General features: G+C 40.2%; 1 protein-coding gene and 1 long non-coding RNA gene across 18 annotated transcripts in view; one reads left to right on the top strand and one right to left on the bottom strand.

Moving 5' to 3' along the window:
- The window catches only part of LOC117949389 (unconventional myosin-IXAb-like), a 137,462-nt gene extending 125,793 nt beyond the window's left edge, over positions 1–11,669 (top strand). For 11 of the 17 annotated variants that reach the window (XM_034879608.1, XM_034879606.1, XM_034879612.1 and 8 more), the window contains 11 exons: positions 421–482; positions 1,330–1,522; positions 2,730–2,858; positions 2,985–3,090; positions 3,998–4,129; positions 4,501–4,624; positions 6,178–6,231; positions 7,054–7,074; positions 7,398–7,633; positions 7,911–8,053; positions 8,808–11,669. In XM_034879608.1, the coding sequence (XP_034735499.1) occupies positions 421–482; positions 1,330–1,522; positions 2,730–2,858; positions 2,985–3,090; positions 3,998–4,129; positions 4,501–4,624; positions 6,178–6,231; positions 7,054–7,074; positions 7,398–7,633; positions 7,911–8,053; positions 8,808–9,184 (1,577 nt within the window). In that variant the 3' untranslated portion in view covers positions 9,185–11,669. The remainder of the gene's footprint in view (positions 1–420; positions 483–1,329; positions 1,523–2,729; positions 2,859–2,984; positions 3,091–3,997; positions 4,130–4,500; positions 4,625–6,177; positions 6,232–7,053; positions 7,075–7,397; positions 7,634–7,910; positions 8,054–8,807) is intronic. The other 6 variants (XM_034879620.1, XM_034879615.1, XM_034879614.1 and 3 more) reach the window with 3 other exon arrangements.
- Positions 7,270–13,798, bottom strand: part of LOC117949394 — a 27,383-nt gene continuing 20,854 nt past the window's right edge. Inside the window, exons 3-4 of the long non-coding RNA XR_004657681.1 lie at positions 13,705–13,715; positions 7,270–7,283 (exon numbers count right to left, since the gene is read on the bottom strand). This is a non-coding gene — a long non-coding RNA (uncharacterized LOC117949394). The remainder of the gene's footprint in view (positions 7,284–13,704; positions 13,716–13,798) is intronic.

Below are 13,798 nucleotides of genomic sequence, written 5' to 3'. Positions count from 1 at the left end.
CCCCCCCCCCCCCACACACACACACACACACACACACACACACACGCGCACGCGCACAGATAAACACACCACAGCAGTTCCTAATGTTCCCCTAACTCACTTACCCACAGGCACTCATGCCCATGTCTGTAGTTTTTATTTCTACACACATAGAACATTACACCCTTCCCTGGTCTTTACACACACACAAAGTCTTCTTGAGTTTCTAAAAAATTTAATTAAACCTCATAAATCCATCTTCTATCTAGTTATAAGCTCCAGCTGCACTTTCAGTGAGCAGCAGACATCACACTAAACCTTCTGCCGCCTCTACGTTTACAGTTTAGTCTTTGAGGTTGGGACTGACTGCAGCGGTTGTTGCTTGTGTGAAGAGATCGTAGAAGTTTCATCAGTCTAACTGTGTTGTTCTGTTGTCTGCAGTGTGTCGCTACGCCTGTCACAGAAAGTGCTGCTCTAAGATGACTACCAAGTGCAGTAAAAAGGTAGGAGGAGATTTTTTATCTGAAGGTTTATTGTTTCAGGATGCTGTAATATCATAATGGTGTTAAAATGCAAAAAAAGAAAAAACAATAGCTATGGATATCACAGCACATCAGTTATAATTTGTTACTAATCAAAACAGTTATCCAGTTTTAGCCTACACAATTTACTTTGTGACTTTATGTTACCTAACTAAGTAAAGAAATTAGGATTCCTGCCTCGTATTTGTTCCATTTTCAGAGTGTTTCTGTTGTAGGTATTCATACGTAGATATGTCGTCTGTAATCTCTGTAAACCTAGAATTAAAAATGTATAAATAACTTAAATAAAAACTTTAAAAAACAGTGGGAAAAAAAGGACCATAATAGCTGTTTTTTTGAAGTTTTGTCAACAAACAAAAAACAAATGCTAGTCAGTCCTTAGGTCTTCTAGCTAAAAGTGTTTGTTTAATACTCTCTAATGAGTTATAGTTGCAAACTCTGCTGTGTCAACGTGTTTGCAAGTGAAATATGTACCTTATAGATACAGTATGGAATATGTTAAGAAGACATACAACTTCTTCTCACTAAGAGCAGTGAAACGTAACTATGCTCCATTCAATACACTCAAGAGGTTTTGCTGCTTCAGGCTGACTTGGTCTGGTATGACCCATAGCCTACACTGGCTAATTTCTTTTATATAGTTACAGAGTGATTTTATCTATTGTATAATTTACTATCATGCTGTAGTTATTACAGGGGCTACAGTCCACAGGTCAGACAAAGTTACACACAGGCTTTAATGTAACGTGTTTCTAAGTTGGTTGTAGGCTGACTTTAATGTAGCGGGTTGCTGTGTTTGTGTCAATAGTACGACCCGGAGCTGTCGTCGCGGCAGTTTGCCGTGGAGTTATCCCGTCTAACCAGCGAGGAGCGAACGGTTCCCCAGCTGGTGGAGAAACTCATCAACTACATCGAGATGCACGGCCTCTACACGGAGGGAATCTACAGGAAGTCGGGCTCCACCAATAAGATCAAAGAACTCCGCCAGGGGCTGGACACAGGTGAGACTGACTCTAAAATCCTCTGCTTTAGAACCTGTGTATCGTCTGTATTTTCATATAATTAATGTTCCTTCTTAATTCAATCACTTTGTGCTTCTGTTGCGAAAACAATGTTAGCTAACATGATGATATTTGGAAGTTAACAGTTGTAGCTGATTTTGAAATAAAAGTTGTCAAATAATGTAAATAAACTACTGATACTTTTAGTTGTTCTACCTCCTCTTGTTCTTCTCTTCTACTAATGCTACAAGTTTTTTTCTGCTTCTTTTTCTGGTTTTTCTACTTCTACTACTATTTCTTCTTGTTTGTCAGAGTCAGGAGAGTCAGAGAAGTAAGATGAGCAGCAGTATTACTACTAATTCAATTCAATTTGATTTATTGTATCAAATCATAACAGTTATCTCGAGACACTTTACAGATAGAGTAGGTCTAGACACAGTCTGATTTATAAAGTCCCAACAATTTTAGTAATTCCCCCAAGAGAAAGCTACTAGTGCAATCAACTAGTGTGACAGACTCTACTAAGACTCTTTTACTTTTACTTCTTCCTCTTTTTCTTATTTTTGTTTTTCTTCTACTTCTACTACTACTCTAGTAGTAGGTATACTACTTCCAAATAAACAAAATAGCAATATAGACTGAATAACTGTAAAGTTGCACAAAAATCATTTCCAGGTAGACAAATTGCAGCTGATTTGAATTGCAGAGATATGTGAAGTCAGCAAACTTGTTTATTTCTGGTGTCCTTTCAAGCCATAACTGTAATGTTTAAAGATATACTGTATAGTTCAACACGGAGGTCTGACCCTTCTGTCATCTCTGCTTTGCTTATTTTTTGTACAGTGTAGCTTTAAAATAGGTGAGTGAGGTCTCCAACCTAATGATAGTCAAAGTCAAAGTGTTCAGAAAGCATCAAACATGTATTTTAGATGAATGAGATGAGAGTATATCCAGTTGTTCCTTGGAGGTGTTTTACCGGGATGTTGTTGTAAACAAACAATATGATTGGGTCGCAACTAAATACATAAAAACTAAATCTTTCTGAAAAACTGAAACTAAAATGAAATTGAAAAGTCGAAACTGAAATGAACTAAAAACAAATTATAACCTTGTCTACTACTAGGTCTTCTTCTACTACTTCTAAATGAAGCATATACTGTACAGTCACAAACAGAGAAGTTGATTCACCTGAACGCATCTGTTCCAGATGTGAGCATTGTGAACCTGGATGACTACAACATCCACGTCATTGCCAGCGTTCTCAAACAGTGGCTCCGTGACCTGCCCAGCCCTCTGATGACCTTTGAGCTGTATGAGGAGTTCCTCAGGGCCATGGGTAAGCTTATATTCTGCCCCTTCAGTGGCTCTGCTGCTTGTCTGTCCGGAGGCTCATTCATCGGAAAATCACTATCAAAAGGGAAGATGCTACTTGGTCTGAGGGTGTGTTTGTTTTCCTTTCCAGGTCAGCCAGACAAGCGGGAGGTGATCCGGGGGGTGTATTCGGTGATCGACCAGCTTAGCAGGACACACCTCAGCACGCTGGAGCGCCTCATCTTCCATCTGGTCAGGTGAGTGATTAGATTCAGATTAAATCGGTGTTCAGATTATTTACTTTAATAAATAAAAGTGATTATTCACTATTTGGATTCCTTACAAAAGCATTATCAACTAGATGTACTCAAAGAATCAAAAGTAAAAATATGTGTTTGTCAGAATGGGCCCTGTGAGTCTTATATCATTATATTACGGGACCAAAAGTTATTGATGTAAAAATTACAGTAATGTTATAGCTTGTCAAGGGGAAGCTCTTTTTTAATGCTTTATATACTTTGGGTAGTCCCATCTATAACACAACATCATATTTTGTACACTGATCACACAATGTGTTTGTAAAATCAGTTATGTGACGAGATAAGAGTCTACATAACAACATGAGCACTTATATGAAATATGAACACTTAAACATGTTGTGCTTCATGCAAAGTTATGTATTTATTACTCTGTACCTCCTACTGTGAACTGTGGAATATGCTGTTTCATATTTATCTGTATATATTATTCCCACCTGCGTATAAAAGAAGTGTTACATATACATTATAGTGTACATATTACCATTATTACTCTTTTATCTATTTCCTATTATGTTTAATGTGTATTTTTCTATCCTATTTATATTTTATGTGTATTTTTCTTATTTTGTTGTGTTGCATTTAGGCTGCTGTGACAAAGGAATTTCCCCAGTGTGGGATCAATAAAGTGGCTTGAAATAATATCTGAGCTGTATAATGTTTTTTCCCGGGAGCAAAGTGTCTGAGCGGAGGTTTCGGGTTCTCACTGCTTAGCAAAGACGCTGCCTTAGCTGTCTCGCCCTCGTGTCGTCTAGTCTGTTGTGTTTACTGGGAATGTGTGCCATACTCTGACACATTAGCATTACTGGGATTATATTGTGTGTGTGTGTGTATGTGTGTGTTTCAGAATCGCCCTGCAGGAGGAGACTAACAGGATGTCAGCCAACGCCCTCGCCATCGTGTTTGCGCCCTGCATCCTTCGCTGCCCCGACACCATCGACCCGCTGCAGAGCGTCCAAGACATCAGCAAGACCACAGCGTACGTCCACTGTCCTCAACTATCCAAATGATTTTCCAAATGAGCTCTTTGGCTCACTAAATAGGTCTTGTAAAGAAATAACTGCATAACAGAAATATTTTATGGATTAAGAAAGTGAATATGAATGTTTTTATTTTTGTAAAGATTAGGGTATATAGTTTTTACCTATATTATTTCTTACTGATCTCACATTCAAAGTGTGCAACCGTCCAGGCAGTAGTAGAGCCAATATTATGGTATAGTATGGAGGCCTGTAGGGACAAACCTGGAGAGCAGAGGAGACTTTTATTTATGAATAGCTAGTGCAATAGCTGGCTCTATTCTATTTGCGACCTCTTTGATTCTAAATTGAACACTCCTGTGGGTTATAGGTGTGTGGAGCTGATCATCAACGAGCAGATGAGCAAGTACAAAGCTCGTCTGAAGGACATCAGCAGTCTGGAGTTTGCAGAAAGCAAAGCCAAGAGCAGGCTGACCCACATCAGGAAGTCCATGGTAAGATCAGACTACTGTCAGTCATCGATGCTTCTATACTAAGTTACATACTCATTATGCAAAAGATGTTAAGCATGAATAATCCTTATTGCCCGGCATTGCCATGGATGTTTTGCTTATTTGTTCCTCTCACTCATCATTTAAACGGCGGAACAACAGTTTTCAGCGCCACAGGCCGCTGCCATGGTTTTCACACGCCCATGGCAGGAGTTCATTCATACATCTTTCATCAACAGATTTTGCTGGGGAGGTTTTTGTAGCACAAGCAAAAAACTGAAAAAAGTCAAGGAGGTATACCTTAAACATATACACACCAGGACACTTTAAATGTTTAAAATTCTTCTCATCAAGGTTACACGTGTGCCACAATCCTCCCTCTTATAGGAACATTTCTAACTATATTGACTAAAACCTGCATGTTCCTTTTATCTTCTAATTTACGTTACAGTCGCAGCATATGCCGAAACAGGCTGTCAGGAGCTCCCAAAACAAATGTTCTGCTGTTCAGATCATCAATATACAAGACAAATATGGGTCACTTGTCAACTGTTAATTAGTAAATAGTAATTTTGCTCAGATTGGAGATTGAAATTAATAAATTTTTCTCACAAGTATGAACAGAAAATAAGCATAGAATTAAGATAACTACGCAGGAAACGGGCAAATTTAAATTTTAACAAGGAATGAAGTTACTAGCTCTGTAAGATGTCTTTCTGGCCAAGAAACAGTGACGGCAAGATGCTGCCAACTTGTTGGTCATTATCAAGCCTCTCTAATTCCTCTTCCAGCAAGCTGCATCTAAACTATCCCAAGAAGCGTGGCTTTAAAGATTTGCAGATCAAAAGATATTTTGGTTAAAACGAGGCAAAAGGTTTCAAAGATTATATTTCAACATGTAGTTAGGTAATACAGTGGTGGAAAGAGTGTGTGGATCATTTTCTTAAGTAAATAACAGTGATAATTCAGTACAGAAATACTACAAGTGAAGATTGTGCATTCCTTACAAAAGCATTAACACAATTTACTCAAGGAATCAAAGTAAAAATATGTATTTATTAGTTATTGATGTGAAAACTTCTTCTTTACTTCTTTAGAGCTTGTCAAGGTGAAACTAATTTTCAATGCTTTAAAAACTTCCGGGTAGTCCTATCTATAACACAGCATCATAATTAATATACTATACATAGCTGTCAAATAAATACAGTAGAACACAAAGTACAATACAACCCTTTGAATTGTAGTGCAGTAGAAGTGTAAAATAGCATAAAATTACAACATTCAAGTACAAAGTTGAGGTTCTTGTGCTTTAATAACTACAGCACGTGAGTAAATATACTTAGTTACATTCCACCGCTGTTAGGATGTGTCTGTGAACTGAAACAGATATATTTAAATAAAGCCTCTTCAAAAAAACTCATTTCTCAACCAAATGTTGCTTATTTTTAACCTTAATGTCTAAACCTGCCAATCACCAAATCCAAGACTTCCGTCTATCACCGTTCCTTAACCCTATTCTGTCCTTCCTTCCTTACTACCCCCATCCCTCCTTCCAGAAACCTGTACTAATTGCAGTTAGGTTTATGAGCATAACCCGCGCTGCCACCCCGGTATGTATGCCCCTCCCACTCCATGTGCGTGCCCACCACCGCCACCAGTCCTGTCCGTTATTATACATCCATGGTCCTGTCCTGTTTGTCCGCATATCTGATCTGTCCACTCTGTTACCTCTAGCTACAGTACTCGTCACGTGTGTCTGTAGCTTTTTTTAGGATGTCTGACCTTCTGTTTGTGTATTTGTTACTATTGTCAGCGTTGACTACTATTGAGGCTTAACACGGTTATGGAATAATTCATAATATCCTTGAGCAATAACCCCCAATATAAACATTGCTTTTTAATATTGTTAATGTTTCTACCTAAATTCAGATTTTACATATGGTATACATTTACTGTAAAAACAGCGTGGTATCGCGTTCAGTATTGTTATGTGGCTGTCAGCAGGCATTATTTAATTCAAATTTTAAGTATGAAATACAGTAGCCATGAGAAGTGTTTGGTAATCATTTTATAACTGTTTTGTCTGCTTGGACTACACATGACTTCAATCAGGTCCATTGCTTGTAGACTGGATGAATAATGGTACAGAGCACTGACACTTGACATCAGTCCTATTTACTTATAAATACGTCAGTTCTAATTAACTTGACTTGGACATTTCAAATTGGCTTAGATTCTTTTTAAAGGCATATATTGAACAAGAAACTGATCAATTGTGTATTTATTCAGATTAAAATGCTTTGGGTGTGAAACATGTCACCTTGACTTTCTGCAGAGGATGCAGGGTCAGCCCAATGTGGTGAGCGCTCTGAGAGAGCAGCACTGACTGCTCTTTGCTTTCTGTTTCTGCTCCACAACCTATTATCATGCAGCCTAACACAGCTAAACTTAAGGTAATGCTGTGTGTGTGTGTGTTTGTGTGTGTGTGTGTATGTGTGTGTGTGTGTGTGTGTGTGTGTGGGGGGGGGGGGGGGGTAATAATCAGCTGACCTCATAGTTTCTTACCCGTGATGTTGTGAACTGGTGTCATCAGTGCATAATTTGTGTAGCCAGTATGTGGTCCAAACATCCAAGCGTGTCTATAGCGAGTCGGCTGTCTGTGCTCCATTGCTGTCTCTGTCAACAACAACAACAACAACAACAACAACAAAAGCTTTTTATTATCATTGGTCAGTCTCCATTAAAACACTCTCTTGCTCTGTGTGTGAACTTGCAGTGCAAAGGCCGTGTTCGACAAAGCAGCACCCACACACCCTCGCCTCCTCTCTGCCCCAGAGTGCCCCCTGCGGTTGTGGATGGAGAGACTGGAGGAGGAGGAGGAGGAGGAGGAGGAGGAGGAGGAGGAGGAGAGGAGGAGGCAGCAGAGGCGGGGCAGAACGAGCAGCAGCAGCTGGCAATGCAGCAGGAAGAGCGAATCCTCACAGAGCAAATTGAGAGTCTGCAGAAAGAAAAGTATGACGTCTCTGTGGTTGAACTGTTCGGATGACATTTGAAGTGTTGTGTTTAATGTGTCACACAAAGTTGGTGAACCAGGTGCCAAAGCACAGCAAAGGTAGTAATTAGTTAGACACTTCAAGCAGATCCCTCATAGCCACGTTGGATCTTAAAGTCAGTCTGTAGTACTAAATCTTAATTGCACACATTAGGAAAGCCCCTGCATTTTTAAAGTAAATAAAATGATTTAGATAAGCCTGTAACCCTTTATTTGCATATGTTTGTGTGTCGGCAGGGAGGAGCTGACGTATGAGATGTTGATCTTGGAGCCGCGGACGTCGGATGATGAGACTCCTGAATCTGAAGCATCAATCGGCACAGCAGACAGCTCTGAGAACATCACCATGGAGACGGAGGGAGCCACTTCAGAGCCCACAGGTAGAAGTGCCTGTGCAGACGTGTGTGTGCATGCCGAACTTGAAAAGATTGGATGTTGTGTGGTTTCCGCTGCCATAAAAAAATCAGATATTAGCAACAAAAAAACTTTGACCTGCAGTCTGAACGTAACCATAGCATCAAGAAGGCCTTCCACATGAAAAGACATCAAATCAATCGAGGATAAAAACACAAAGTCCAGGACTTATTTCCATAATGGCCTTCAACACATCAGGACAAGACAATACACTTACAGTGTGTGACAAACACCAACATGACATAAAAACATTTTACTTAAATAAATAAAAATAACAGTAATTTGCCTTTTGTTATATTCCGCGACCCTCTCTAGTAACCAGGCCTTGACTGTCTTTTTGACAGTGTGGAATTTTCTTTAATTTGCCGATCCAACTTATTTCACTGAACTGCCCCTATATAGGCAAAGGTTCCTTTCCCCAACACTGTCTTAAATCTAAGGACACAGGTCAAATATGCTGCCATATCTCAATATATACTCAACTTTTCCATCAGAGATGCAACTGTGTCTTGATTACTGTTTATCAGTTAACCAAGGGAAATTGCTTGACTAAAGCTGTTAAAGTGTTGTAATCAAATTTGCACTTTTGGGGTTAAACGTGTCTGTACAGTATATTGTCAACATGGTATGTTGGTATAATGGTAATGTTTTGCCATTGCCTAGGTAGGATTAAGTGTTGTGTAATGTGTTAAACACCAGTGCTGCTCCCTCTCTCCGCAGAGCGTGGCACTTACCACTTCAGAAAGTCTGAAGCAAAGGGCAGACGAGCTTTGCGCCGTCAACCCGACTCCCAGGACTCTGCTGACTCGACCTCCACCATTTCCTCCTACCACCCCTCTTCCTCTGTCTCCTCCGGCTCTCCCTCCCCTCACTACCGGTTCCGCTCCTCCTCCTCTGGGCCCCTGCTCACCTCCTGTGGTCTGGGGGCCCCGTTGACTGAGGCAGAGGGGAGCCAAGGAGCTGGTAAGACCCGCCACAGGCTCAGGCTCAGCCGCAGCTCACCGCGCGAGCCCTCAGGAAGCCACCGGAGGGAGTCTGACTACAGCTCGGGGCCACAGCAGCTGGTTCTGTATGGCAGCAACGAGTTCATGGTGTGAAGCCGAGGAGGGAGGGAACGCCAGAAGCCGCCTGCTGGCGTGCAGGACGATGTACGTGAAGAGGAGGGGGGAGAGTCCAGGGTTGAACGAGGCTGGCCCCGGGGCGAGGTTGGTGCCCAGTGTCGGCCGCCGCCCCTTCGTCAGTGCCCACCCCCCTCCTCCCCTGGTCCAGTCAGAGCAGAACGCAGTGGGAATTAAAGAAGACGAGACTGGAAATATGACACAGGAGCAGAATGACAGGTCAAAGAAACAAGGCTGATGAAAGAAGAACAGAGTAAAGTGAGAACACATGGTCGGCCATGTTTGTCGACCGTCTGATCTCAGTGGTGTTTACCCCTGCTGGAGCCCCAGGGGTGGGTCAGAGGAGAGGGAGAAGAAGGGAAGGACGCTTGGTGAGACACAGAGGAAAACTCACACCTGCAAAGCCAAATCTTATAGAGCCCCATCTTTATTTTTTAGCATGTGGGCAGGTGGATAAAGCCACCCGGAAGAAATGTAGCCGTACTGACTGAACTGGCGGACATTTTGTCTGTAACCAGTGCCAAGCTAATTCTGCTTTTTACGTTTACACAGTACACAGCAGCCAAGAGGCTGCATGCTTCCCCGTCACACTTTTTCCTATGTCAGTTTGAAGAGACTGTACAGAAATGTTACATTATTATTATTATTATTATTAATTATTATTGTTATGTTACAGAGGAAAAAACTCCAGTGCTGCTCCTGGGTTGTGCATTGTTGATTAATCTCTATTTCCTGTTCTCTGTTTTGCAAAGTGTCTGGATTTTAGGTTCCACATTTGTTTCTGTGCTGGTTTTGCTCCGCTTACTGTCATCTGTTTTTTTAATCTTGCTCTTTTCCTATTTCACAATGAATAGAGTTGGTTTTTGGGTGTCCTCGGGTTATAAATTTTGAGAAATAATAATAATAGAAGGAAAGCTGTCGATCTGCGCTCACAGTGCTACGCGTCTGGTGTCACGTTTACTTTACCTGAGGTGTCAAATGTCAATCAGCCATAAGTGTGTTGTATCTGTCTTTGCCTGCAAGCTTTTTGTTGTCCCATCTGGGGTTTTTCCCTCCAGAAACATCAGTGTTACGTCAGGACTTGAATTTTTTTTTTACATATATATAAATGTATATTATTGCTGTATTATAGATGTTGCATTTGATATCAAAGATGTCATGCTTTTTGTTGTCAATATTGATTGATGGTATGTTTTTGTTCAGATGAAAGCCATTTTTGTGTGTGTGTGTGCGTGTGTGCATGTGTGAATGAATGAATGAATAATTCCTGCCACTGTATCAGCTCCCGCTTTGTGCATGTGTAGTCTTCTCTGCACACACATACACTAGTTTCCCCCTAAAACATGTTCTTGCAAAGGTGAAAAAGTCTCTGCAACCATCACGTGACACTACCTTACTCAGACTTATGAATGTTGATTAGTCTTGAGTTTTTTTGCACCAGTGGGGGAACTCATACACTGACAAAAACACTCCATAATGTCCATAATGTCCTCTGAGCCATCCAGAATACTATCTTCTTCTCTTTTAACAGTAGCTCTTCTATCCTCTTCTTCTCCTGGATCTAGCTGTGGGAGGTAGCATTTAACCTTCCTGTTAACCAGACATAAACAAGTAGCAACTAACTTTGTTGGTGTTTCTGCATATTCGTACCCTCTTTCTGTCTCTGTCCATACACTATGTAAACAGTCAGCGTAATATTCAGTTTTATGGTCCCATACGGTAGCTTAACAGCAATGATGTCTCCGTACTTCAGCTTCAATATCTCTCCTTGCTCGCTGCGTCTGTGATCAGATGCTTTTGAGCCCCCTTTGCCTGGATCCACCAACACAATCAGTGTTAATCAATTGTTCCTTGAAGCTGGAAGTCTCCCTAAAGACCTTGCTGATGTCACTTTTGATGCAGGTGTGGAGACTTGCGTCGCTGTTTTGGAGGTTAGCTGGAGGGACAAAACTGATTCCTGGTCAAGTACCTTTAAGCTGATATTTAATGGGATGGTTGGTGTACATGCCCAGGCTGTCAATATGGCAAAAGAGACGACAAAAACGTTATTCAAAAAAAGTGAATGTACCTGTCACTGGAAGGCATGCTTTGCTTTCTTTGGTGGTTTTTGTTCCCTTTTTTATACACAGTGTATGTACTATTTATGATCATGCTTTTGGGGTGTTCATTGGTTTAAAAGAATCTGTTAAAAAGGTGTTATAAAAGGATATATTATCCTGTGTACGTTTCATTATCTCCTATTAATCATGGCAACATTTTAACAGGCCACACTCGGCCTGTCATGTTTGTGCTACAAAGCGGAAAAAAAAGAAGCGCGCTGTGTCTCTTTGTCTGCGCCACTCTGGACACAGTTATGTATAAGGTGCAATTTGTGTTATATTTCTCTTTTTTAATGATGCAAACATGTTTATGGTTGTAATAAAAACAAGTTTATGGGGGAAATTCATCTGCTTATTAAAAAAGCTAAACTGCAGCCAACACAAATGAGTTGAGTAATATTTTTCCTGACCAAAAGTCCAAAGATAAATGTGGATTTTACTTTATTTTAAAACAATGTCATTTTCAACATATTATTTTGTCAAATATTTCAGAATGAGATGTAAAGTTGACGTTAAAGGTGTCCTGTTACGGTTACATTTACTGTTTATGGACAGGCAGGTTTAACTCCTGAAGGCTTATACAATTTAACGATTGCATAACTTCTGTTGTGCTATCTATTTGTTGTGCATGTATGGTTGTAGCTGTTGTTTTGAGAGTATAACATGTATAATGGTAGTCTATACACATGCCATTAGTGTTATCAAAGATGGTGGATGTGTTTGCATAGAATACAAGTCTGACTAATCTAGTCCAGTCTTGTAGTGCCAGATCTCCAGCGCTGTAAATCTAGTCTAACTACTCATCTCTGTGGGTGACTGGCTCTTATTATAATGGCCAATGTTAGGGGGTAGTATCATATTGTTATTATATCAACTACTGTTAATAGCTAATTCATATCCTACTGTTTCACATTCACTCCCACTCTCTCTCACTCTCTCTCTCTCTGTCTCTATCTCTCTCTCTCTCTCTCTCTCTCTCTCTCTCTCTCTCTGATAGATTAGCAGAAGGTAAGCCATCGGACCCAAGCTATCCCTCCTTTCTCAGAAATCCAAATCTCCGCAACACAACCAAAGTTTTAAATGTAGTTATGTAGGGGCACAGGTCTGCTCAGCTGATTTAAGGGTTTTCCTGGTATGTCTAATCTACACTGACTCTACACCAGGGTGATTAGTGATTAGTTACTCTTTTCTAAAGGGTAGTAGCTACCCTTCTGAAAAAGGAGGGTCTGTACGAGGAGCCGTGGAGAGACAGCTTAGGGACCGTCAACAAATTAAAACACAGAAAATAGATAAAACTAAAATATTCATTAATTTAATGATTAAATAAGGTAGTGTCTCCAAACTTACCTCACTTGTAACGTGTCTACTCGTGGTTGTACTACAGCGTTTTCTTTTTTTTAAGTAAGCATATTTATAATTTTGGTGAATTTCTTTTTGCCAAAACCATTAAATATGTATCATATAACCAAAAATTCCTGTCTCCGAAAGTGATACACACATAGAAGTCCACTGCTGGTTGTAGTACAGCACTTACTTTTTAAAAATAAGCAAAAATAGTAGTATAGTAAGGAAGTGCTGTAGTACAAACAGCAGGGGGCCTTCTATGTGTGGATCACTTTTGGAGACATGAATCATTGTTTAAATGATACATATGTAATGGTTGGCAAAAGAAATTCACCAAATGTATAAATACAGTAGGAAAGATGCATCATTTGTGATTTAATGACATTTTGCTGTAGAGTAATGTTAGAAATATCTAACAACGTGTTCTTTAAGTCTCTGGAGAAGGAGTGAGGCAAAAAGTCCAATGAAGAATTATCAAAAGGTTTAATGAAACCGCATGATGAAAATGAGATGACAAAAATGATAATTCTGATAATTTCTAAATAACACAAATGTATTCCTTAGAGTTGAGGGTGGATCCTCAAGTGAAAACGCTCCTTATTGGTCAAATGTCTTCAAAAGAAATGTGTTATTTCTCAATCCATGTGTCATGAGGCCACGCCCGGCCACAGGATCCTACCATGTCGGTGTCAGTTATTTCCAAACTACCTTAATACACATTCTTTGTTCTAATCAAGTCTGGACCAGCAGGGACAACACTTACCTTTCATGTGGAGACAATGAGCTGCCTCCTGTCTCATGTATGCTAAATGATAGATATGACCTAATTCATTTTTTTTAGAAGCTAGGGTTGATGTGAGGCAGTTGAATGCAAACTAGGCTTGATCAGTATTGAACCGGTCTGGCTGCAGGGTGGGATAAACTGTACATAAACCCAAAGTAGCCTACATGGCTTTCACAACATTAACATTGTTTTAACTTTTTAAAACTCAACAGTAATTGATCCCGGAAGTTCGAATCTGTGAATGTCTTTCTAACTTTACCAAGTACTCTCACAAGACTGAAGACTGCTAGAAACGTCTCGGGTTACGTATGTAACCCTTGTTCCCCGAGATAGGGGAACGAGACACTGCGTCGGTTACGACACTAT

The sequence above is a fragment of the Etheostoma cragini genome, chromosome 8 (genome assembly GCF_013103735.1).
Source record: "Etheostoma cragini isolate CJK2018 chromosome 8, CSU_Ecrag_1.0, whole genome shotgun sequence".
NCBI lineage: Eukaryota > Metazoa > Chordata > Actinopteri > Perciformes > Percidae > Etheostoma > Etheostoma cragini.
Note: the sequence above shows the minus strand (reverse complement) of the source record. Positions and strands in the feature narration are given on the sequence as shown.